The 23937-nt window shown below is 43.2% G+C and overlaps 1 protein-coding gene across 1 annotated transcript; it reads left to right on the top strand.

The window, feature by feature from the left end:
- The first annotated feature begins 1128 nt into the window (after positions 1-1128).
- On the top strand, positions 1129-23062 carry LOC306867615 (sialoadhesin-like). Its single transcript, XM_079413379.1, has 9 exons — positions 1129-1171; positions 8736-8771; positions 9046-9312; positions 9385-9519; positions 9704-9874; positions 10795-11079; positions 21193-21435; positions 21526-21639; positions 22021-23062. Exons 1-9 carry the CDS (start codon positions 1141-1143, stop codon positions 22053-22055), a joined length of 1317 nt encoding a protein of 438 aa, XP_079269505.1. The 5' UTR covers positions 1129-1140; the 3' UTR covers positions 22056-23062.
- Positions 23063-23937: the final 875 nt, after the last annotated feature.

The following is a 23937-nucleotide window of genomic DNA, read 5'->3' on the forward strand; positions in this document are numbered from 1 at the left end:
CAAATAACACTCCACATCTAACCACTTACAAGATGTAGAAAGATACTGTGCAGATCTTAAACAAACAATGTTAAGATATATAGTCCATTATAAATGTAAAAGTAGATTTAATATGGTGTTCATTGTGTGTTATGAATAATCATAATCTTACAAGTTATAAGCACAAATGCATAAGCATTATAATGTATTATAATTGTTGTACTGATTATTTATAAGATGATATAACATATTATAAAGTATTGTATAATGCATTATCCATTCATTATAATGCGTTAAGAATACCCTTATAATTTATTATAAATATAGGCGTCATAGAAAGTGTTACCAAAGAAACTATATTTTTATAAATATTGATGCTTCTCAACTGATTAAAATTATTGTGTTTAGTTTTATTAACATTTCTTGTAAAACACATGTGCTTTATTTAGCATCACAGCATCATCAGAAATTCTTAGTAATGTGTCCAAGTTAATGCAAGCTGTTTATTCTTTCTCTTGTACTTCCTCTTTCACATCATTCTCTCAGTTATATATTGATGCATGGCTGATGTAGGCTATATCTTTCTAAACATATTTATAAGAAACAAAATCAAATAATGGTTTCTTCAGATTTGCTACAGTTTTTATCAACCGTGTCACTACTCAGTAACAGTGTGAAACATAACCAGTGTAGTCTGAATTGTTGTAACTGGAATCATAATCATTAAATATGTTTCAATGCCCATCCCTTGCCTTGGTGTATGAATATTAAACAGTGTTCACAGGAACAAATATATCAGTGTCAGAGGCCTGATAGAATAGAAATAGATAGATGAGCTCATAGTTGTGGTTTGTTCTGTTTCAGCTTCACCACACGAACCAGTGAAGGAGGAGCAGCAGTTGTTCACTTTATTGTCATATAAATACATCATTATAAATACAGCTAATGCCATAATTACAATAAAGAACCAAAATATTGCTCTATTTCTCTTGTTCATTAAACACACCAGAATACAACTTTTCATAATAGCACATAAATCCTGTTCAATTTAATACTGAATGGGTCATGACAACATTTCAAAGATCTGACCGCAGGTTTCAGGAAGTCTTGAGTCATAAAACACAGTCGGTGTCTTTAACCGTCGGTCATCATTCAGTCAGTATGGAGCTCAGTCCACTTCCTCTTGTGCTCTGTGAGTATTATTTTCTCTAAATGTATTTCAGTGGAATTATTATATTATGTAGATGATCAAGTGTTTTAGTGTTCCTAGATTTATGTCTTTTCTTGCTGCTCTCAGAGTTTCAGATCCAGCTGTAGTCCATGATATATGAGTGAAGGATGAGTTTGAGAGAGGAAGTGTGCAGTTAGTGCTGTTTGTGAAAGAGAAATGCACTCTGTTGTGTTGTAGATCAGTGTTTGTTCAGTCAGTTTTGTGATGTGTAATGGTGTTGAATCAGTTCTGTTGGTTTGTTTTGCAGTTATTGTTGCTGTTATCGTAATATTCACTAGTACACAGTTAGTTAGAGTTTGTCTTTATTCTTCTGCTCGTGATCAGACGGTTTCCTTCAAGTTCTCTAAACAGTTTTCTGCTGTGATCAAATCTATAAAATACCAGTCAGATGTTTTCATGTTTATCTAGACACATATATAGTCCCCACATGATATCTTAATATTTGTTCATCTTTATGTGGCGGGGCGGTGCAATTTTGAGACACAAGCCTAAGTTTTTACTAGTAAGAAAGTCCGACTACGCCACCCTAGGAGTTAACCCCAGGGAAAATACTCAAACCACTCAAATTGAGTAATAAAGCACACAGGTTCGGTCCCCTCATAGAATTAGGCAAGAGAGTAACATATTAAAATACAAATGTTTATTAATACAGAGATGGTTTAAAATGTTGGACAGTAAAACCAAGAGACACTAGACACCCCACTTCAAACAAAAACAAATTACAAAAGGAAAAAGATAATACAAACCAACTTAGTAGGTAGCAATTATGTGTATATGTCAAACAAAAACTGAATAATACCAGCAGGGCTGAGGCTCCAAACGGCGGGAATCAATGTAGAGTTCGGTTTTACAAGGGCATACGTTCACACGCACCCGTCCCGTGCAGTCTGATCACACTCTCAAACACTTAAAGTGTACACTGCACATGATAAAGAACAACCACCACAAGGAGGAAGATCATTCCACTCGTGGGACCCCAGCTCCTGCAATAAATCAAAAATAAATTAAGAGACTATGGAAATGGACTTAGAAAATTGGCCGAAATTCACTGGGGGGGGGCTCTAGTTTGGGGTGGGGGGAGCAGGGGGTAACAATGGTAATTTTAGATTACCTTTCGGATGTATTTAATCATAAAACCATGTATAATCTATGAAAACATTCATTAACAACTTGTCATATTTTCTCTAAACCTTCTTTAACATTAAGACAGGCGTCTGAAATTCTGCCCAAATTAAAGATACGTTGTGTTTGAATTTGTACATCTTATAATATAATTATTAATGACCTCTTGTGTTTAATAAAAAAAACAACAACATTGATTAGTGAAACGAATGAATGATTTCATAAAATATTAGAATGATTGTCTCTCATTGGCCGGATTAGCCAAGTCCTCAAAACACGTCTTATTTATTTTTTCCCTTTAGCGGTACAGTATTACATGATTTGTAGATTATATTTAATAGTTTACACTTTGCAAAAATGTTTTCAATTGGTTTTAAAAGGTAACATTACATTCGTAAGGACTCTACACTTACGTTTCTTTTCAGGAGCACTAGTGCTTCTACTTAAAATAAATAAATTAGGAACACCTTCTGATTAATGACAGAAATTAACCTTACTATTATAAAGGTGATGTTTGACTCAAAAGTATTTTTTTAACCGTTGTAATGCCATTTTTAATGTCATATGCTGTGCCAAAAATAGATTAACTTTTTGTAAAAAAAAAAGAAATTAAACAATAAATTCACTGAAAATAATAAGATACAATCAAGAAGACCAGAAATCAGCATCAATTAATCTTTGCATGGAACAGAAGTGGAATATTGTGGGATATTTATAGACTTCTTAACAAGACTCAGAGGTGGCATTAATACATTTAATAAAAATGATATTATGAGATTAAATATAGACACATTAAACAATTAAAATTTATACTTTAAAAATGAAACCAGTAGGTGGCAGCAAGTCACTGAATCATTCATCTAATCGATTCGTTCAAATGGCTGATTCATTAAGGAATGAAGCAAGTGACTCTTTATGAAGGAGTCATTGAATCATTGACTCACTAGATTTGTTCAAAAACAAAGATTCATTCATAATTGAAACAGTGCTGTGTTTGCTTTATTTCATCAACAAAATAGTTCTCAACAGATCAGACAAGTGTTCCTAAAATGTAAGTCGCTTTATATTAACTTTTGAATAAAATCAATAATGTATAAATGTGTTGTATAAATTCAATTTCACATTTGCAAACTCTTTATAATCATTAAGTTCATCGCGATCTCACAAACTTCTATTTTAGTGAATGAAGCTCTCTACACTGCACACTGAATCTATTTACATCGTCTCTACACTTTGTTTGTTACAGTGAATGACAAACTGCAGTCTGCACACCGTCGAGTTGCATTAATAGATGATTGATCACATGCATAAAGAACCAACCACTTAATTGGTTTTACAGGAATAAAGAAAAGAAAGTCAAATCAACCAATCAAAACAAACTTTACTTCCACAGAATTAAAAGTAAAAGAAAACAACAAAAGATTAAATGGTGTGAAAAGAAAAAGAAACAGGCCAGTTTTATCTCTTATATGAAGGAAAAGAGCTAATCAGGCCTCCCAAACAAGCCAGAGATGTGAAGCAGGGCACGATAAGACTCAGACAAGCAGTTCCTTTAATTAATGGCGATGATCGCGTCTGTTTAAACAGCAGCAAACAATCACAGCATAGAAATAGAAGGAGAATCCTACAGCAAACACAAAAGTAGACGTTACCAATCATAATATCCCCAATTATAGTTGCGTTTAAAACACTTACCATCAGGATATCACGCCAGATATAATGCTTTATAGGCCCGGATTGTTACAGTCATGTCCACCGACAGCACAATGGGATACAGGAAATCACGCCTATTTAGTTAGGCCCACACAACCATACTAGCCCTATACAACGAGCTCTTAACAATACACATACCTGAGAGGCGAAGAGTCATTAAATCCACTAAGCAGCACGAAAGGGCACCGAAACATAAAGCTGCACTATGATTAACAGAAACGATTTCAAGTGATGCACACCCCAACAATTTCCAAATGATCACCTATTAAAACATAGCATGCTTACCTACAGCCACCGTCAACACAAGAGAAACAAAGGGGAAAACTGACCTGACGCATCCCAGATAACAGCCAATCGGCCTTTTAACAGAAGATACTACTCGCTGATCAGTGTTGTGCAAGTTACTTCCAAACTGTAATACACTATAGATTACTTATTACTGTCATTTAAAAGTAATGCCTTACCTTACAATATTACTGTCTCAGAATTGTAATGCGTTACATGACTCAGGGCCTAGCCCGGTCCACGTCCGACAGCTTATCAGAATTACCGACCTGAGCCCTTCTTTTTCCCCCTTCTCCCAAAACAGCTTATACTACTGTTTCGGCTATTAAAATAGTTTGTTTTGTGTGTAATGGCAAAATTATTATATTTAGTTTTTTTTTTATTAAGTTAATTTAGAGAAACGTTTGGAGCATTTTTGTTCGTTAAATAGCCTATAAGTTTTGTTTCTTTAAAGTAACGACCAAGCGGCCAGCTGCATGAGCTGATCATAGCCTATGTTTGATCAATTTAGCCTTCTCATATCATCACGACTTGCATAAAATAAAATTTATAGATATACTAAAACAGTTCAAGTATATAACAATGTTTAAACGTTAAACCTGCTATAATAATAATGTGCGCTAGCCTATATCTAAGTTTGTGTGGAGAGTGGAAGCTAAAGCGCGCTCTGCAGGACATGGAGGCGCCAGCGCCAACACTTGGATTGTTTTCAGTGGAAACTAATTAAAATAGCCTACACTGTCATTTTTTGTTTGTTTGTTTTTTTGATAATGGTAAGAGTAATACATAATTCGGACCTGTAAAGGGTCTACTTGTATTTGTGTGCACTCACAATACCAACAAAAGGTAGTTATTTTATAAAACAAAGAAAACAAACATGATGTGCTTTCTGTCGTCTTGAACCGAAGCTGAGCAAATACATGCCTCACAGACATGATAAATATATCTATAGAAAGCTTTTAATTATCACTTAACGAAAAAAAAAAAAAAAAAAAAAAAATCGAAAACAAAAACACTTTTATTATAATCTTAATCATAATCAATAAAGATGCATTTCTCTCTAAAGGCGCGTCTAATGAGTGTCACGGTACGGCGAAGAAGCGCCGCGAAAAGATGAGGTCAGGGTCCAATTGCAGGTAAGGTTCTTTAATCAAAACAAAAAAGGCCAACACGGCACAAAAAACAAAACAGAAAACGACTGGGATACCAAAACGGCAACGAGGTGCGTGTATCCCAGCCCAGAGCAAACACTCGAAATGCAATCACTGCAACACATTACAAATTACAATTAATGAACCCAGGCAGAGTGGTGAGAGAGGGGTGACTATATGGTCCGTGGTAATGGGGAACAGCTGCGGGTGTAATGAGTGTAACAGGTGTGTGTAATGTGACAGGTGTACGTGATGTGGCAGGTGTACATGATGTGGCAGGTGTTCGTGATTACGTGAGGTGAGTCCGGGTGGAAGGGAGATGGTGACCTCTGGTGGTGACAGGGAGAAGCGCAGGGCCCGGACTCGTGACATGACCCCTCCTTTAAGGAATGGCTTCCAGACGTTCCACAAGACCCCCCCAAAAGTCCAGAGGGAGGTGGAACAGGGGGAGGGATGGTGGGCCAGGCCCGTGTAGTGGAAGGGAACCTGGGCCCTGAGGCAGCGCCGGCAGGATGGAGACCCAGGGCAGAACCGGCGGCCACCACCACGGTGAGTGTGGAGCTGCCACCCTGGAGCGGGCAATGGTGGGCTCCACCGCTTCGGGGGGAACATCAGCGAACACCGCTCTCTCGGGGGCCTCGTGAGCAAGCACAGCTGTCTCGGGAGCCTCGTGAGCGAACACCGCTCTCTCGGGGGCTTCGTGAGGGAGCACAGCTGTCTCGGAAGGAACGTGAGCGAACACCGCTCTCTCGGGGGCTTCGTGAGCGAACACCATCGCCTCGGGAGGAACGTGAGCGAGCACAGCTGTCTCGGGAGGAACGTGAGCGAGCACAGCTGTCTCGGGAGCCTCGTGAGCGAGCACCGCTCTCTGGAGGGCTTCGTGAGCGAGCACAGCTGTCTCGGGAGGAACGTGAGCGAGCACAGCTGTCTCGGGAGCCTCGTGAGCGAACACCGCTCTCTCGGGGGCTTCGTGAGCGAGCACAGCTGTCTCGGGAGGAACGTGAGTGGTCACCATCGCCTCGGGAGCTTCGTGAGCAAGCACAGCTGTCTCGGGAACCTCGTGAGCAAACACCGCTCTCTCGGGAGGAACGTGGGTGGGCACCATCGCCTCGGGAGCTTCGTGAGCGAGCACAGCTGTCTCGGGAGGAACGTGAGCGAGCACAGCTGTCTCGGGAGCCTCGTGAGCGAGCACCGCTCTCTGGAGGGCTTCGTGAGCGAGCACAGCTGTCTCGGGAGGAACGTGGGCGAACACCATCGCCTCGGGAGCGAGCACAGCTGTCTCGGGAGGAACGTGAGCGAGCACAGCTGTCTCGGGAGGAATGTGAGCAGCCAACGCCGCTCGCACCGACATCAGCGAGGGTTCCCGCACGCTGCACATCAGACCAGGATGCTCTGGAAGCGGGCGCGAGGCACTGGGCGCGGCCGTCCCCCGGATCGCCGCCTCGGGAGAACTGTGAACGGGCTCCGCCGCTAACTCCAACCTGAAGGCTGAGCCGCTCACCTGCAGAGCCAGGTTAATGTAGTCCTCCAGCGACTCCCCGGGGTCCCAGTATGGTACCAGGGACTTGAAGGGCTCAGCCAGGCCTCCCCAGAAGAAGACCATGAGGCAGGTCTTCTCCGTCGCCGACTGACGAGCTCCTCTAATGAAGTCCCTGGCATAATCCTCCATGCTCCGGTCTCCCTGGCGGATGTGGAGGCACCTCCCTGCTGGACCCATCTTGGCTGGGTTCATTCTGTCACGGTACGGCGAAGAAGCGCCGCGAAAAGATGAGGTCAGGGTCCAATTGCAGGTAAGGTTCTTTAATCAAAACAAAAAAGGCCAACACGGCACAAAAAACAAAACAGAAAATGACTGGGATACCAAAACGGCAACGAGGTGCGTGTATCCCAGCCCAGAGCAAACACTCGAAATGCAATCACAGCAACACATTACAAATTACAATTAATGAACCCAGGCAGAGTGGTGAGAGAGGGGTGACTATATGGTCCGTGGTAATGGGGAACAGCTGCGGGTGTAATGAGTGTAACAGGTGTGTGTAATGTGACAGGTGTACGTGATGTGGCAGGTGTACATGATGTGGCAGGTGTTCGTGATTACGTGAGGTGAGTCCGGGTGGAAGGGAGATGGTGACCTCTGGTGGCGACAGGGAGAAGCGCAGGGCCCGGACTCGTGACAATGAGGAGACGGCGAGTCAGGATCAGCAACTTCATCCTTGCGACACAGACTCAGAAAACATTAGTTTATTAGTAAATAGTTCAAATATCTCCTTACTATTTCCCGCAGACACATTCATGGTTATGTTTGCTGGGGTTTTGCGGCAAGCTTTAGCCTATTGCGTGCATTTGAACGCAGAACTATTCAGCTGCTGCTGCTGCGGGACACTAAACACCATCGAGCTGCTCTCAGTCCCGGTCTCCTGTTGTTTCCACCAGCGCGGTGATTTTTTCATCACTAATCGATGGATGTCTACAATATAAAAATAAGGAGAAACCCAAAACAGGCCCGAGGCCCGGCCCGCGTCTGAACTATGACTGGAAATTGTCCCGAAGCCCGGCCCTAGAGGCGTAAAAAAATCGGGGCCCGTCTGGTAATCAGAATTACCGACCCGAGCCTGTTTTAAAACACCCCTCCCCCCAAAAAATTGCTCATGTTTCAGCCATTAAAATAGTTCAGTTTTGTGTGTAATGGCAAAATTATTATATTTCGTTTTGTTTTTTTTATTAAGTTCATTTAGAAAAAATGTTTGGAGCATTTTTTGTTCATTAAATACGTATTTTTCTTTCTTAAAGAAACGACCAAGCTGCCAGCAGCAGACCGGCAGGCATGTTTGATCAATTTAGCCTTCTCAAATAAGGTCTATAGATACACTAAAACAGTTCAAGCATATAACAATGTTTAAACATTAAACCTAGATAAATGTGCGCTGCATCAGTAGTTTGTGTGGAGACTGGAAGTGGAAAAATCATTTTAAATTTTAAATTAAAATTTAAAAAATAAATGAATGTTGGGCTAAAAGTGTGTTGTAACGCAAGTGTTACTGAACATGTACAGAGTAAAATATTACTGAAAATTGAGTTGTAATGCCTTACACTACTGAGTTACAGCAAAAAGTAATACGTTACTGTAATACTTTACTTTTGTAACGCGTTACTCCCAACACTGTCGCTGATACCCTGCTGTCAATCACCTACTCCCGTTACATTTATAATTATCAGTTCATTGTTCACATTATCAGTTTTTCTCTGTGTTTTAGTGCTGATTTCAAACATCTACTCTCAACATACTGAAGGTGAGTCAATTTAATTCATATTTTCATATGAGTGATTCAACATTAAATTGCATTATAAATGCACCCTTTTAACAAGCTGAATTATTCATGTGACAAGAAACAAAATATATCATCCATCAAAAACAGCAGAAATATATATATATATATATATGTTTTCATTCTCTGTGAAATCAAAATCAGAACAGAGACAAGATCTTCTGTTGGAAAACTTTAATTAAAAAACTTTCACAACTCGTGTTTCTAAATTGTATTGTGAATTGTTGTCATTGTACAGAAACCCCAAAACCCACAGTGAGCATCAAACCTGCTCAACATGTATTCAGAGGAGAGACAGTCACTCTCAGATGTGACATATATGCTGAAGGAGTCGCTAGCTGGCAGTACAGCTGGTATAAAGATGGTTTAGTTTTCAGTGAACGACAGGAACACACATTCAGTTCTGTTACTGAGTCTGACGCAGGTAAATACTCCTGTTATGGAGCAGAGAGAGGAGGATCACGAACATCACACCGCAGTGATGAAGTTACACTGACAGTATCAGGTGAGTTTGATCATCTCTTCACATTCACACACATGTTTACCATGTTATTAATGAGGGATTTCTCTATTTCAGATAAAGCCCAAGCAGTTTTAAGTGTTTCTCCACAGACGTGGTTGACTGAAGGAGATCCAGTGACTCTGATCTGTGAGGTTGAGGGCTCCTCTACAGGCTGGACATTCAGCTGGTTCACTGTAACTGTCTCATCAGGTAAGATATAATGTGCTTCATGAAGCAACATCTGAATAAACTGGATTCATAAAAAATGTTATAGAGATTAAAAATATTGAATCAATCTGAATACTCTGATTATACCAATAAAGCTAATTTATTAGACTCATGTATAAATGAATGCTCATGTCTTGAGGTAAATGCACTTTTTCTCTTTAAACAGACAACAGCAATCATTATGATCTGCTCTCAGACAGCAGCAGAGGAGCTGGAGGAAACTACACTGTCAGTTCTGCTGCTATAAAACACACTGGAGTTTATGTGTGCAGAGCAAAGAGAGGAGATCCAGGCTATAACACAACCATCAGCAACAAACAGCCACTATGGGTCACTGGTGAGTTCAGACTGAACCACAGAATGAATGAGACACTCTGGAAATTGAAGCTTGATGTGTCTTGAAATGTTATGCTGTCATAATATACAGCTACGTATTAATGGTGTGAATGGAGAAAGATGCTTCTGCTGTCAGGTGTAGTTACTGCATCTACTAGCAGCACCTAAATAAACCAAACTAACCAGCAATACCTTGATTCCTGAGTTAGCTGCAACAAATGTTCAATTCTAATGGATGAAAATTGTCATGAAAAACTAAAATATAACTACTGTGGCACAAAAGTGCTACTTACATAAGTGGACTTCAGGGAACATAATCAAATAGGTGTCATAAAAATGTATCTTCTGACCTATTTAATAAATAGTTTTTTAAATTATGTAATTGACCAAACCTTGATTCTAGACACTATACCAACAACACAGGACACTCAATGTGCACATCAGAACATTTTATAGGATGCACCATATAAACACTTAATCAATGATTTTACAGTTTGATTAGAATCTGCCTAATAATTATATCTTAGTAAGTTAATATACAACAATCTCAGCTAACTATAAACACTACTAGGTTCACACTGTACAGACAAAGAAGATCCGATCACAGAGCTGAGTCTGGTTTCTTACAAGTTTTTAAGTTTTTTTTTCTCCAAAAGTAACACCTTATGGAGGATTTTGTTGGTTGTCACAGCTGTCTTTGACTTGCTTTCTGATGGCATAATGACAAATATTTTAAAGTATAAATTTGTTTATGTAGTTTTAAATATAAATACTTAGTGAAGACTTATGAATTTTCAGTTATTAGAACTTGAATATTTTTTCTGAAAAGCTGCTTTGAAACAATGTAAGTTGCGTAAAGTGTTTTATTAATAAAACTGTCTTGACTTGATTTCTAAATTGTAGCTGTAATTGTCTTCTCAGGTGTTTCTCCTCCAGTCTCTCTGATCGTCAGACCCAACAGAACTCAACACTTCATATCTGTCTCTCTCTCTCTGAGCTGTGAGGACCAGAGTAACTCTACTGGATGGACAGTGAGAAGATACAGAGACAACTGGTGGAGTCTGGAAGATTGTTCATCATCAGTGTGGGGATCACAAACAGGATCTACATGTACAATCAGACACACCAGCATATTAGAAACTGGAGTGTACTGGTGTGTGTCTGAATCTGGAGAGAACTATCATCCTGTTAATATCACTGTACACCGTGAGTCTGTGTTTCTGTATTTATTCATTTCACAAAAGCCCTTATTTTATGTTATCAATTCAGTCACCGACACAATCGTATTCCTGAATAACAATGAGTCCGCTAGACTAATAAATAATAACCTTTGACTAATAAGCCACTGCTCAAACTTTCACTTTTGTCAAAAATAAATTAAAATGTTGTGATTCTAAATGTATCCAGAATCGTGCCGTCATGTTTGTTTACATATTTCATAACTCCCATGAGAAAATGTATTATTATTATCATTATGATTATTATTGTATTGATTAACTCTGTCCTATAGGTTGTTTGCACATGACGTCATTGCTGTGGCGCGAAATGCAGCTGGAGGGCAGGAACTGATTTTTCTCCATAGGAATCAGTAGCAGAAACGTCTCGGTTACATAGGTAACCCTCGTTCCCTGAAGGAGGGAACGGAGACGTACGTCGGACTGACCGACGAATAGGAATCTCGCTAGAGAGGCCAATCTGCTTCGAGTGTAACTAAAACGAGCCAATGCACATTGGCATGCAATCATATGCAGCAGCTGCTCACCTCGCAGCGCGGGTATATAATGAGCAGCAGGTGCATTGCATCTTTAGGTTTTCGCTGAGGAGCCGAACAGGTAAGGCGGCAGCATCAGCAGGGTCCAGCGACTGTGGCGACGGGACGTACGTCTCCGTTCCCTCCTTCAGGGAACGAGGGTTACCTATGTAACCGAGACGTTCCCATTAAGTCGGTCACGTTCGACGTACGTCGGACTGACCGACGAATAGGAATCCCTACCAAAGCGCCACAGGAGCTGCCCCCTTCCAGCGCTCTGTAGCAAGCCTCCTGAACCCCCTTGCTTAAGGACGGTGCTTCAGGGCCAACACAGAGAGTGTCGATCACTGCTGTTCCCCAAACCCATTCAGTGAGACTAATGATTAACACTGGGAAAGCGTACCCTTTCCTTGGAAAGGACCGCTGCGGAACCACGCTGCGGGTCCTTCCCCGAAGGAGTTATGTGGAGAGTACATATGGACCAACCCCGTAGGATTGTACTACACATGGAATACTGGGGTGACTCCAACCCGACGAGAGGTGGGTTCTCCCAGAGGGAAAGACACGGGCTTCGTTTAGGAGCAACTCGTGGAAAATACACATGGGATCCCCGTAGGGTCACACATATGGAACCCAGCCTAAATCCAGTTCTCAAGGATACAATGGAGTAAAGGCCTGGCGCCAACGCTCCGCCACGTCTGGCTGCCGAAGGGTGATCGGAGGACTCAACAGGGTCTGCCTTGTAGGGACTCTCTGGAGCAATAAGCGCATGTAACGCAGCAAGCCGACACTAAGCTGGGACTTCTCCGTGCCTCTGACCTGAGGTGAGAACACGGGAGGAGACCGGCTCGACGCGAAGGCTATAGAATCTAGCGAACGTGTTAGGTGTCGCCCAGCCCGCAGCTCTACAAACATCTGTCAGCGAGGCGCCACGAGCCAGCGCCCAGGAGGATGCTACGCCTCTCGTAGAGTGGGCATGCAACCTGAGCGGGCAGGGCACGCCTTGTGCTTGGTAAGCCAAGGCGATGGCGTCCACTACCCAGTGGGCCATCCTCTGCTTGGAGACAGCCTTTCCCTTCTGCTGGCCTCCGTAACAGACAAAGAGCTGGTCTGAGGTCCTGAGGCTTCGAGTTCTGTCTATGTACAGTCGCAAAGCACGAACTGGACAGAGCAAAGCCAGGGCTGGGTCTGCCTCCTCCGGGGGCAGCGCTTACAGGCTCACTACCTGGTCCCTGAAGGGAGTGGTAGGAACCTTGGGCACATAGCCAAGCCGGGGTCTCAGTACCACGTGGCCGTCACCCGGCCCAAACTCTAGGCACGATTCGTCGACCGAAAATGCCTGCAGGTCCCCTATCCTCTTGATGGAGGCCAGTGCAACCAGCAACAAAGTCTTCATAGACAGAATCTTTAAGTCTGCTGACTGCAAAGGCTCAAAGGGAGCAATCTGGAGTGCTCGAAGCACCAGAGCAAGGTCCCAAGAGGGTAAGGAGGGGGGTCGAGGAGGATTTAACCGTCTCGCCCCCCTGAGGAACCTGACGACCAGGTCGTGCTTACCAACGGACTTATCATCGATGTGGTCGTGGCATGCGGAAATAGCGGCAGCATGAACTTTGAGGGTGGAGGGAGCCAGCCTACGCTCCAACCCTTGCTGCAAGAAAGAAAGCACGACACCGATCGAACATCTTCGGGGGTCTTCTCGGCGAGAAGAACACCACTCGACAAACAGGTTCCACTTCAAGGCGTAAGCACGTCTCGTAGACGGTGCACGTGCCGAAGCGATGGTGTTAAGTACCTCAGGGGGTAAGTCACCTAGAACCTCCGCGTCCCGTCCAGGGACCAGACATGGAGTTTCCAGAGGTCTGGACGCGGGTGCCAAAGGGTGCCCCGTCTCTGAGAAAGAAGATCCTTCCTCAGAGGAATTCGCCAGGGAGGGGCTGTCGCGAGGAGCGTGAGTTCCGGGAACCAGGTCCGGCTGGGCCGATATGGCGCAACTAGCAGGACCTGCTCCTCGTCCTCCATGACTTTGCACAAGGTCTGTGCAAGTAGGCTCACTGGGGGAAATGCATATTTGCGAAGGCCCCGGGGCCAGCTGTGCGCCAGTGCATCTGTACCGAGTGTTCCCCCGGACAGGGAGTAGAACAACTGGCAGTGAGAGTTTTCCGGCGAGGCAAACAGGTCTACCTGAGCTTCGCCGTACTCTCCCCAAATCAGCTGAACCACCTGGGGGTGGAGTCGCCACTCTCCCGGCAGCGCAGCTCGTGAGAGCTCGTCGGCCACACGGTTGAGCACACCAGGGACATGAATGGCGCGAAGCGACCTCAGATGCTTCTGACTCCAAAGGAGGAGATGGCGGGCGAGTTGCGACATGCGATGGGAGCGCAGACCCCCTTGATGGTTGACGTACGCCACGGTCGCAGTATTGTCCGTGCGGACCAGCACATGCTTGCCCCGTAACGGCCCTTTCAGACGGCCCAGGGCAAGACGTACTGCTAGCAACTCGAGGCAGTTGACGTGCCAATGCAGTTGGGGGCCCGTCCATACCCCTGACACTGCATGCCCGTTGTACGTGGCCCCCCAGCCGGTGGCAGAGGCATCCATGAAGACTACCGCATGCCGGGACACCTGCTCTAGGGGCACTCCTGCCCGAAGAAACAAGGGGTCTGACCACGGGCTGAAGGTTTGGCGGCATTCCGGAGTGATTGCCACTCGGTACGTGCCGCGTTGCCACGCCCATCTCGGGACTCGGCCGTGAAGCCAGTGCTGAAGCGGTCTCATATGAAGCAAACCGAGCGGGGTTACTGCCGCTGCGGCTGCCATATGCCCCAGGAGCCTCTGAAAAAGTTTCAGTGGGACCGCTGTCCTGCACCTGAATGTATTCAGGCAGTTCAGTACCGACTGAGCACGTTCCTCTGTGAGGCGTGCTGACTGTTCGACCGAATCCAACTCCATACCGAGAAAAGAGATCCTCTGCACTGGGGCGAGTTTGCTCTTCTCCCAGTTGACCTGAAGGCCCAACTGGCTGAGGTGACTGAGCACCAAATCCCTGTGTTCGCATAACTGCTCCCGAGACTGAGCAAGAATGAGCCAGTCGTCGAGATAGTTGAGGATGCGAACGCCCTGTTCTCTCATGGGAACAAGGGCTCCCTCTACGACTTTCGTGAAGACGCGGGGAGACAGGGCCAGCCCTAAGGGTAGGACCTTGTACTGATATGCTCGACCCTCGAACGCAAAGCGCAGAAACGGCCTGTGTCGAGGAAGAATCGAGACATGAAAGTTTCGCTGCAAACCAATCTCGGGGACGGATGCACTCGAAAATGCGTCTCTGCGTGAGCATTCTGAACGGTAGCCTGTGAAGGCTCCGATTCAAAACTCGCAGGTCCAAGATCGGTCGTAATCCACCGCTTTTCTTGGGCACAATGAAGTAAGGGCTGTAAAACCCTGACCTCATATCGGCTGGAGGGACCGGCTCTATCGCGTCCTTCGCCAGTAGGACTACAATCTCCGCACGCAAGACGTGGGCATCGACAGCTTTCACTGAAGTGAAGTGGATACCTCTGAACTTGGGGGGACGCCGGGCGAACTGAATCGTATAGCCGAGCCTGATGGTCCGAATGAGCCAGCGAGACGGACTGGGGAGCGCTAACCAGGCTCGCAGAGACCGCACAAGCGGGATCAAGGGGACCGTAGGCGTACCCGCAGTGGGGCAGCGAGGTGGAACGCAGGGACGCAGCTCGGGGGGCTCTCCCTGGGAGGCGGCCCGTAGCGGGGTCTGTGTGTGCTGTCCAACACTTACCTGGTTCCACGATCGGACGGGGGCTGCAGGAGAGGCTTGGGTGCCCATCTCGAACTGCGCGCTGCTGTCCGCTGGCGAAAGAAGAGGTGGATGAGAGTGGAGAGGTTTTGCTCCTCCCACTACTCTCCGAGCCCTCTTCGGACCGGGAGATGATAGAAACTGCTCTTTTATTGAAAATTTGGGTACCGCTGGCTGCTGGGCCAGCGGCGGAACAAAAAGAAAAGGGAACAAAGGATTTACCACCCGGCCCTCCTCCGGGGGAAGGAGCGGTGCAGTCACCATCTCCTGAAGAGCAGTCCCAACCATCTCTGGGTCGCCCGTCCTAGGGCCTCTTGCTCTTGGCTTTACCGCCTCTCTTGGCGGGGGCCTGGACAGGCTGGGGACCTCGCTTACGACTGGCTCCACGGCGCCGCTTGGGTGGAGGCTGCTGCTGCGGCGCGGGAGCGGGGGCAGCCGCAGGGGGTCGCCCTCGGCGACGAGCAGGCTGAGGTGCCGCCGGCGGTGGATTGGATGCAGCAGCGGACCGCCGTGGCAGGATGTAGCTGATCGCCTCAGACTGCTTCTGTACAGCCGAGAACTGCTGGGCGAAGTTCTCGACCGCGTCGCCGAAGAGGCCGGTCTGGGACACGGGGGAATTAAGGAACCTGACCTTGTCGGTATCCCTCATGTCGGCCAGACACAGCCAGAGATGGCGTTCCTGGACCACCAAAGTGGACATCGCACGACCCACTGACCGTGCAGTCACCTTCGTCGCCCGAAGCGCAAGGTCTGTCGTGGCACAAAGTTCTTGAAGAACTTGCGGGTCATGACCACCCTCGTGCAGGCCCCTCAGTGCCTTGGCCTGATGGACCTGCAACAACGCCATAGCGTGTAAGGCGGAGGCGGCTTCCCCACAGGCCCGGTAAGCCTTGCCGGTAAGGTCCGACGAGTGCTTACAGGCCCGGGAAGGGAGAGGCGGCTCCCCCCGCCAGGTTGAGTTAGGGCACAGCTGCATAGCAACGGCCTGCTCCACCGGGGGGATGCGCGTGTAACCCTTAGCCATGCCGCCATCAAGGGTGGTGAGGGAGGAGGACCCACTGGCACGGTTTCGGGCAGTAAAAGGTGCCTTCCACGTACCAGTGAGCTCTTCATGCACTTCCGGGAAGAAAGGAACCGGGGTGGGTGGCTGAGAACCAGCTCGTGCCACCCCGAGAAACCAATCATCCAGCCTCGAGGGCTCAGGACACGGTGGAGGATTCCACACGAGCCCGACCCTGTTGGCGGCCCGGGAAAGCATAGCCATCATTTCTGGATCTGTATCGGGCACAGCCACTGTACCCGAAGGAGGCAACTGCGCCGACACATCATCTCCGGAAAAGTCTGACTCACCCTCCGATGCAGCTATCGACATCCGGTCATCGGGAGGAGCGCCGAAGGACACAGATGGTGCACACCTCTGAGATGGCCCACCGCGCTCCCCTGGCAGCTCCACTGGCTGCGGAGTGCAGGAGGAGTGAGGGTTCCTAGGGGGTTGGTTCCCCGAAGGAAGCGCACTCACTGTGATCCTCAGATCACCAGCGCCGCCACCCGCAGCAACCCTCTGAGGAGGATTGGAACGAGGCAGCGGCACTGGGACTCCGCCCCTTTGCAGGAGCTGGAGTCTTGACCGCAACTCCGAGATGGTCATCTTCCCACAATGGGTACATGACTCATCCACAAACGCTGCCTCAGCGTGCACTGAGCCCATATGCACTGAGCATATGATTGCATGCCAATGTGCATTGGCTCGTTTTAGTTACACTCGAAGCAGATTGGCCTCTCTAGCGAGATTCCTATTCGTCGGTCAGTCCGACGTACGTCGAACGTGACCGACTGAATGGGAACTCAAGATGACTGTGTTTTGTGTTGTTTATGAATGCTCAAATCGGTCAAACTGAGAAAACACAAGGAGCTTTTATCGTGTACTAAAGAGTGTTGTTCATAAGAGAGGAAAAGTCAAGAAATTAACAGAAAAATGCAGGAAAAAGTGTCTTGAAAACCTGCGTCTGCGGTCAGGAGCCGAGTCGGATAATGCTCGTGTGTGCAAACGGTTAATATAAGATTTGTGTGCAAACCGTTAATATAAGATATATTAATATATTAAGGGAATTAATATAGGTATAAATAGATAATCCAGGGCTGCCACCTCAAGCATTCAGCCTGGGACAGTCAGAAGTCACTCAATACTAAACGCCAGTGGACACGATGTAAATAAGATATTATTTGCAGTTCAGAGAGCTTCACTGATTATAACGGAACATTGTGAGATTGTAATAAATTGAAGTGAGTGACAGCTTTTTATTGATTATATAGAAGCACTATTTACTCGCTTTCAAGGCTATAAAATATTCAGAATCTGAATAAAAGTTTTGTTTTATGTGCTGCTACCAGGACCCACGTACACAAACCCTGTATGCAGCAATGTGTCAGGGGTGACTGAAAAAGAGAACGGATGAGAGAGGAAAGTCCGTACTGTACGGGTTTAGGCGCTGTAACAAGACAATGATATAAACAGAAAAACACAACTTGTGTTACATGATCCTTATGTTATAAAGAGGAGCGATGTTTTTAACTAAATTGAAAAACTTGCCTGCAGTTTATATGCTAAGCAACTAACCCTGAGCACAAACAAGGTATTTTGAAAGTGAATCCGGTGTTTAAATGAGGGATATGGGATATATGTCACTCCTGAAACTTTGCTGCATGTACAGGGTTTGTGTGGATCCTGTTAGCAGCACGAAAACAACTTTTATTTAAATTCTGTAGGACTCCCCAATTGTAAGTCGCTTTGGATAAAAGCGTCTGCCAAATGACTAAATGTAAATGTAAAGGACTGTCGCGATTCGTCGATTTTAGTCGACTAGTCGATTTTTAAAAATCATTGACTTAATTTTGCTTGCGTCGACTAATCGGCAAAATACCGGAAGTGGCGCATTTCAGGACAAAAATCCATAAAACACATTTTTAGGCTGTATCTGAAATCGCCCCCTATACTCTTAAATAGTGCACTATTTGAGGGGACAGCCATTTTAAGTGGTGTTCGAAACAATAGTGGATGTTCTGGAGTGCACTCATTCAATCCCACAATGCACTGCAATAACGAGTGTACAACGATGTACACTCAACGGCTAGAGAATCCCCAGAATGCACTGCGAGAATCGCACACCGAGTCAATTCCCGCGTCTCGCCAGAAGATGGCGCCTGCAGCTGAATCATCCATTCATTCATTTTAGAAGCACTCGTCCACGGCGTAATACAGCGTAATACAACACAGGTACAAAGTTGTAAATTGACTATTAGGGTTTATACATAATTTCCGTGACAGAGTTCAAGATATATCCTTCAATCTTACTACTGGAGCTGCCCGTTTCAAATGATTATTAAACAGCAAGCAAACTACACAAAAGCTGCAGAATTCACTCACTCGTTTTCATTCACTCCTTCAAGTGAACTGTATGAGTGGACTAATGTAGGGAATAGTGAATGAGGGTATAGGGGGCGATTTCGGATACAGCCTTACACTATTTTCCAAGGCTGCACGATATATTAAACCCATTTAAAAATCATAATTAAGCATAATTGTGAATTTACAAACGCTATGATTTAATTAAATAATTACATGTGATGCAGTTCTAACACAGTATATGCTCTTTAATTATTTCCATGCGTGTAGTTAAGCACGTGCGTCTCACAGCGGCTCCACAGAAACTGTATCATTTACACGTGGAGCATCTCAAACTCATCTCTGCATGATGTTCTGAGTTTGTGTTTATTATAACATTCATCTGGGAATGCCGTTTCATCAGATTTGTGAGGTAAATCACTTCTACACAAACAGGAGAATACATCGAGATTTCAAAATAAAAGCTCAAACCCTCACTCTGAGTTTACACGGATAGATGTCCACATATTCATTTAATTACAGCGGCTATACCATTTCTGTCCTAAAGAAATGGACAAATATTAAAGATTAAGTGTACGTTTGCGTCATCTACAGTAGCTCTATTGTTTAGAATACATTTATGTATTTGAACTAATTATTATTGCATAATTGCTATTATATATGTATTTTAAGTCATTTTAAAAGCTATTGATCACTTTCATCAGTTTATTACCACAAAACGATTCATAATTATAGGGCCGTATGAAATCAGTTTTATTTCCAAATTCAGTTTTTTCCATTTACATTTTTCTATACTCTGTTTTAATGGTTAGATTAAATTTTATTAATCAAAAAGCCTGTCTAATTAATTGAGTTTTACAGTTTTATTTGTACCCAATTCTGTTTTCCATTATTTTCTGGATTCCATTTTAATGTTTCCATTAAATTGTAATAATCAAAAGCATCTCCAATTAATTGATTTTATATTAAAAGTATATATATATATTTTTTTTTTCTTTAAGAAATACTGCACATTTAAATGTTTCACCTAAATAAATTCTGGTAAATGCTCCTTTTATTATTATAATTGTATTATTAGACTAGAACACATGGATATGTTGTCATTCTTAGACTAATAATAATGAACTGTGATTTCAGTGATTTGGACACTTGTTTCTTGCACTCGATGTTGCACTTTACTTTTGCTTTAAAAAAGGATTTCATATAAATTTGGATTTCATTTGGTTTAATAAAATATACTTAAGTAAAATTGTATTGAAATTGGAATTAATCGTTTAGATTTATCGATAAATTACTCGATAGATTAATCGGAATAAAAATAGTCGTTAGTGGCAGCCCTAAAATTCTGATTTGATTACATGGAAGCACTATTTGCTCGATTTCTAGGCTATAATCACAAAAAAAGCTGTCACTCACTTCAATTTATCCTTTATAATAATAATATCTTATTTACATCGTGTCTATGTGTGGAGTTTAGCATAGACTTCTGACGGTCACCTTGTATCTATTTATTTATATCTGTATTAATATTTTAATATATCTTATATTAACCGTTTGCACACACAAGCATTATCTGACTCGGCTCCTGACCGCAGACGCAGGTTTACAAGACACTTTTTACAGCGTTGTTTGATCAGTTTCTTGACTTTTCATCTCTTATGAACAACACTCTTTAGTACACGATAAAAGCTCCTTGTGTTTTCTCGGTTTGACTGATTTGAACATTCATAAACAACACAAAACACAGGCATCTTGAGTTTCTGCTACTGATTACTATGGAGAAAAATCACTTCCTGCCCTCCAGCTGCATTCGTGCGTCATCAGAACCACGTGATTGCAAACAACCTATTTGAGTTACTCCATAAACTAGAACCTCTTCCACGGAGCACATCTGCAGAAGCCCACATATCTCTCTGATTTGTGTCTTTGCATTAACTTTGTATGTAATCTACTCGTGCAAATAATTCAATTCACTTTTGGTGTTCACACATTAGATCTTCCTCATCTGTTTCTCTTGTTCTTCCTCCTGTTTATTTGACCGCTGTAGGGTTCAGAGCGTTCAGCTGCTCCTCGTCTCTGATACTCTCTTATACAACAATGTGAAAGTGATTCTCTTCTTACTTTTAAATCACGTATTAAACTCATCTTTTTAAATTAGCTTTTCCTGATTCATTTTAATTTAATGTTGAATAGATATTGCTTTGTATTACTGTCCTGTAATTTATGATTGTCATTAAGGTGTAAAAATGCATTATTATTAATAATATTATTATTATTGCTGTTGTCTCCACATTGTTGATACATTCTTACTATATTCTTATTATTTGTCAGTTGATGTTTGCTCTGTTTCTGTAGTTGGTGTGATTCTGGAGAGTCCTGTTCATCCTGTGACTGAAGGAGAAACTCTGACTCTACGCTGTTTATATCAATATTCAGCCCCACCAAACCTCAGATATGATTTCTATAAAGATGGGTCACTCATCCAGAGTCAAACTACAGAGATGATCATCTCTACTGTCTCAAAGTCACACGAGGGTTTCTACTCCTGCAAACACCCAGAGAGAGGAGAGTCACCCAAGAGCTGGATCTCAGTCACAGGTGAGAGTCAATGAAACTGAGCTGATTTATTTCTTCTTATGTTCTCGTTCAGATATGGTGCTTGATAAAGTGTTTGTGTCTCTTCTTCAGCGTCTCATTCAGGATCTCAGATCTCTGTCCTCCACACACTCAGTTCTGTTCTGGCAGTTTCTCCATATCTGCTAGTGACAGTCGTGCTGATTTTCAAATGCTGCAGGATGAGAGGTAAATGTCTGATTTATTACATTATATTCAGTTAAACTCCAAATTGGTCATTATCGATAACACTGTGTAGCTTGTCATGCTTTGGGTTTGTAAGGTTATTAAAGCTGCTTTGAAACAGCATGTATTGTGAAAATTGTTGTAATACAAATTAGTTAAACTGAATCTGCCTCACTCCTTCGGTTTATCTTTTACTCTACAAATCTTTCATCACTGATAAAATACATGATTTTTAGTTTTGCCTTTTCTAGTCAAATGTTTTAAAATATTAAAATGTAGTTAAAAGATGATGGTAGCTAGTTCATAAAAAAAACAATAAACAAAGACAAAAATCATGCATAGCTGTTCAAGTAAATGCTTGATTGTTTTGTGTGTATTTAACAGCTGCATCTGTTGAAGAGCAAGAAACTGCAATCTGATCTGAATCTGTCGTGATGGTGAGAGAACTTCATCCTGGAATCTCTCAGAATCTCAGTTCAGACCGAACATGATTATTTACTGTAAAAGTCATGTTTTGGGAGTGACTCCTTTTAGCATCTCACAGTTATTAAAGTCATCATGAACCAGCATCACAACTCTTTTGACTTCTGAGTGAAACAGAATATTCAACGAGAAAACGTGTGGAGAAGAACTTGATTTGATCCATCAGGAATTAATTGGATTGTAAAATAAAGTCTGTTATATATAGTTTAGGTAACACTTTAGAATAGGGAACACTTGTTCACTATCAACTATGACTTTTCCCTCAATAAACTCCTAATTTGGTGCTTATTAATAGTTAGTAAGGTAGTTGTTAAGTTTAGGTATTGGGTAGGATTAGGGATGTAGAATAAGGCATTAACATATGCTTAATTACTGCTAATAAATGGCTAATATTCTAGTAATATGCATGCTAATAAGCAACTAGTTAAGAGACCCTAAAATAAAGTGTCACCATAGTTTGTTTTTCTGCTTTACTATCATAATTAGTGGTGTGCGATATTGATGAAAAAGGGTTATATCTCTATTTCCTGGGTGAGCAAGTTGTGTATACAAGGTGTCATATTGGACATATACTAGATTAACTCATGGACATTTATTGATTGCTGAAGAAGCACCAAAATATTAATACTGCGGGACTCACTTGACGGTGAAACATGTGCTTTAGCTCTGCACAATATTTAATGTCATGAGACGAAGGTTATTATCAGAACAAACTCTTAAGGACTTGTTTTAGAAGATGGACCCAGAAAAACGTTTACAATTTCTTTCAAAAGTAAATTTAAAGAATCTTTTATAGAGTTTTATGTATAAATCTTTGTTTTATAATTGCTTTATTTAATTTTTGTATTTTGTATTGTGTACTACTGAATTGTTATAATCTTTGTTTGCCATGAAACAGTCTGTGAAGCTGATGACAATAAACTTTGCTATATGATGTTCTCAGAACAATAACACTCATAGCTGGGATTATTGGTGGCAGTTCATCCCTCCAAAGTGCCTCCATATCGACTTCTAACATTAATGGAGTGAGTTCTGTGACATAAACTTTTAAAAACTCTGCAACAAAACCATCCGGTTCAGGAGCTTTTACTGTAGATAATGCTTTGAACTTTAAATACACATCTTATTAATCCCATAATCGCGTCCTCTGATGCTGCAACAAAATCGTTCCAGGCTTCTCCCACAAACTCTTCTACAGAATCTGTCACATCTGTAAAAACTGCTCCCACTGTAAATGCAAACATCCATGCTAACGCTAAAGCAGTGTGTTCTTTAGGATCTGACAAAAACGGTGACCCTGTCTATCGAAGCCACAGAGAATTCAAATATTCATATCCTGCGAACACCTCAGTAGTCTTAAGCTGTCATTAATTATTAATATACTTATCCTTAGCCCACTTGGATTTCAATTGAGGGTAATACTCGGTGGAAGCAGTCATATTAGCGTTACAATATTTTAGTTAAAACAGTCACCATGTTTATACTTATCAGTGGAGTACCACTCAGGGCTAACCGCATGGACTATCTTATGGTAAAGACAATGACATAAACTCGATTTAAAAATGCAAATCTCTTAATTCTTGAACCGAAGAAATGGGCCTTAAAAACGGACAAAATAGATTTCCCTATCAAACCATTAATCTCCCATAAAAAAAATATTGGATACCTGCAGCCACATGTAAACTTGGTTAGGCTAGAAATCTTTCCACTAATTGTCTGGGGTTCTCGAATCATAGTTTTCCCACTGTCAATTATATCTAAACACAAGTTACTCTTTGTCTGCTTTGGAGGCCGCACCAAGGGCTCTCCGGTCACAAA

The sequence above is a fragment of the Barbus barbus genome (genome assembly GCF_936440315.1).
Source record: "Barbus barbus genome assembly, chromosome: 49".
Classification (NCBI taxonomy): Eukaryota; Metazoa; Chordata; class Actinopteri; order Cypriniformes; family Cyprinidae; genus Barbus; species Barbus barbus.

Excerpts from the sequence above, each read along its gene's own strand:
- LOC306867615 (XM_079413379.1), top strand. The coding sequence starts at position 1,141 with ATGGAGCTCAGTCCACTTCCTCTTGTGCTCT. Across the intron at positions 1,172-8,735 it reads TCCACTTCCTCTTGTGCTCT|TGCTGATTTCAAACATCTAC; the intron begins GTGAGTATTATT and ends TCTGTGTTTTAG. Across the intron at positions 8,772-9,045 it reads CTACTCTCAACATACTGAAG|AAACCCCAAAACCCACAGTG; the intron begins GTGAGTCAATTT and ends GTCATTGTACAG.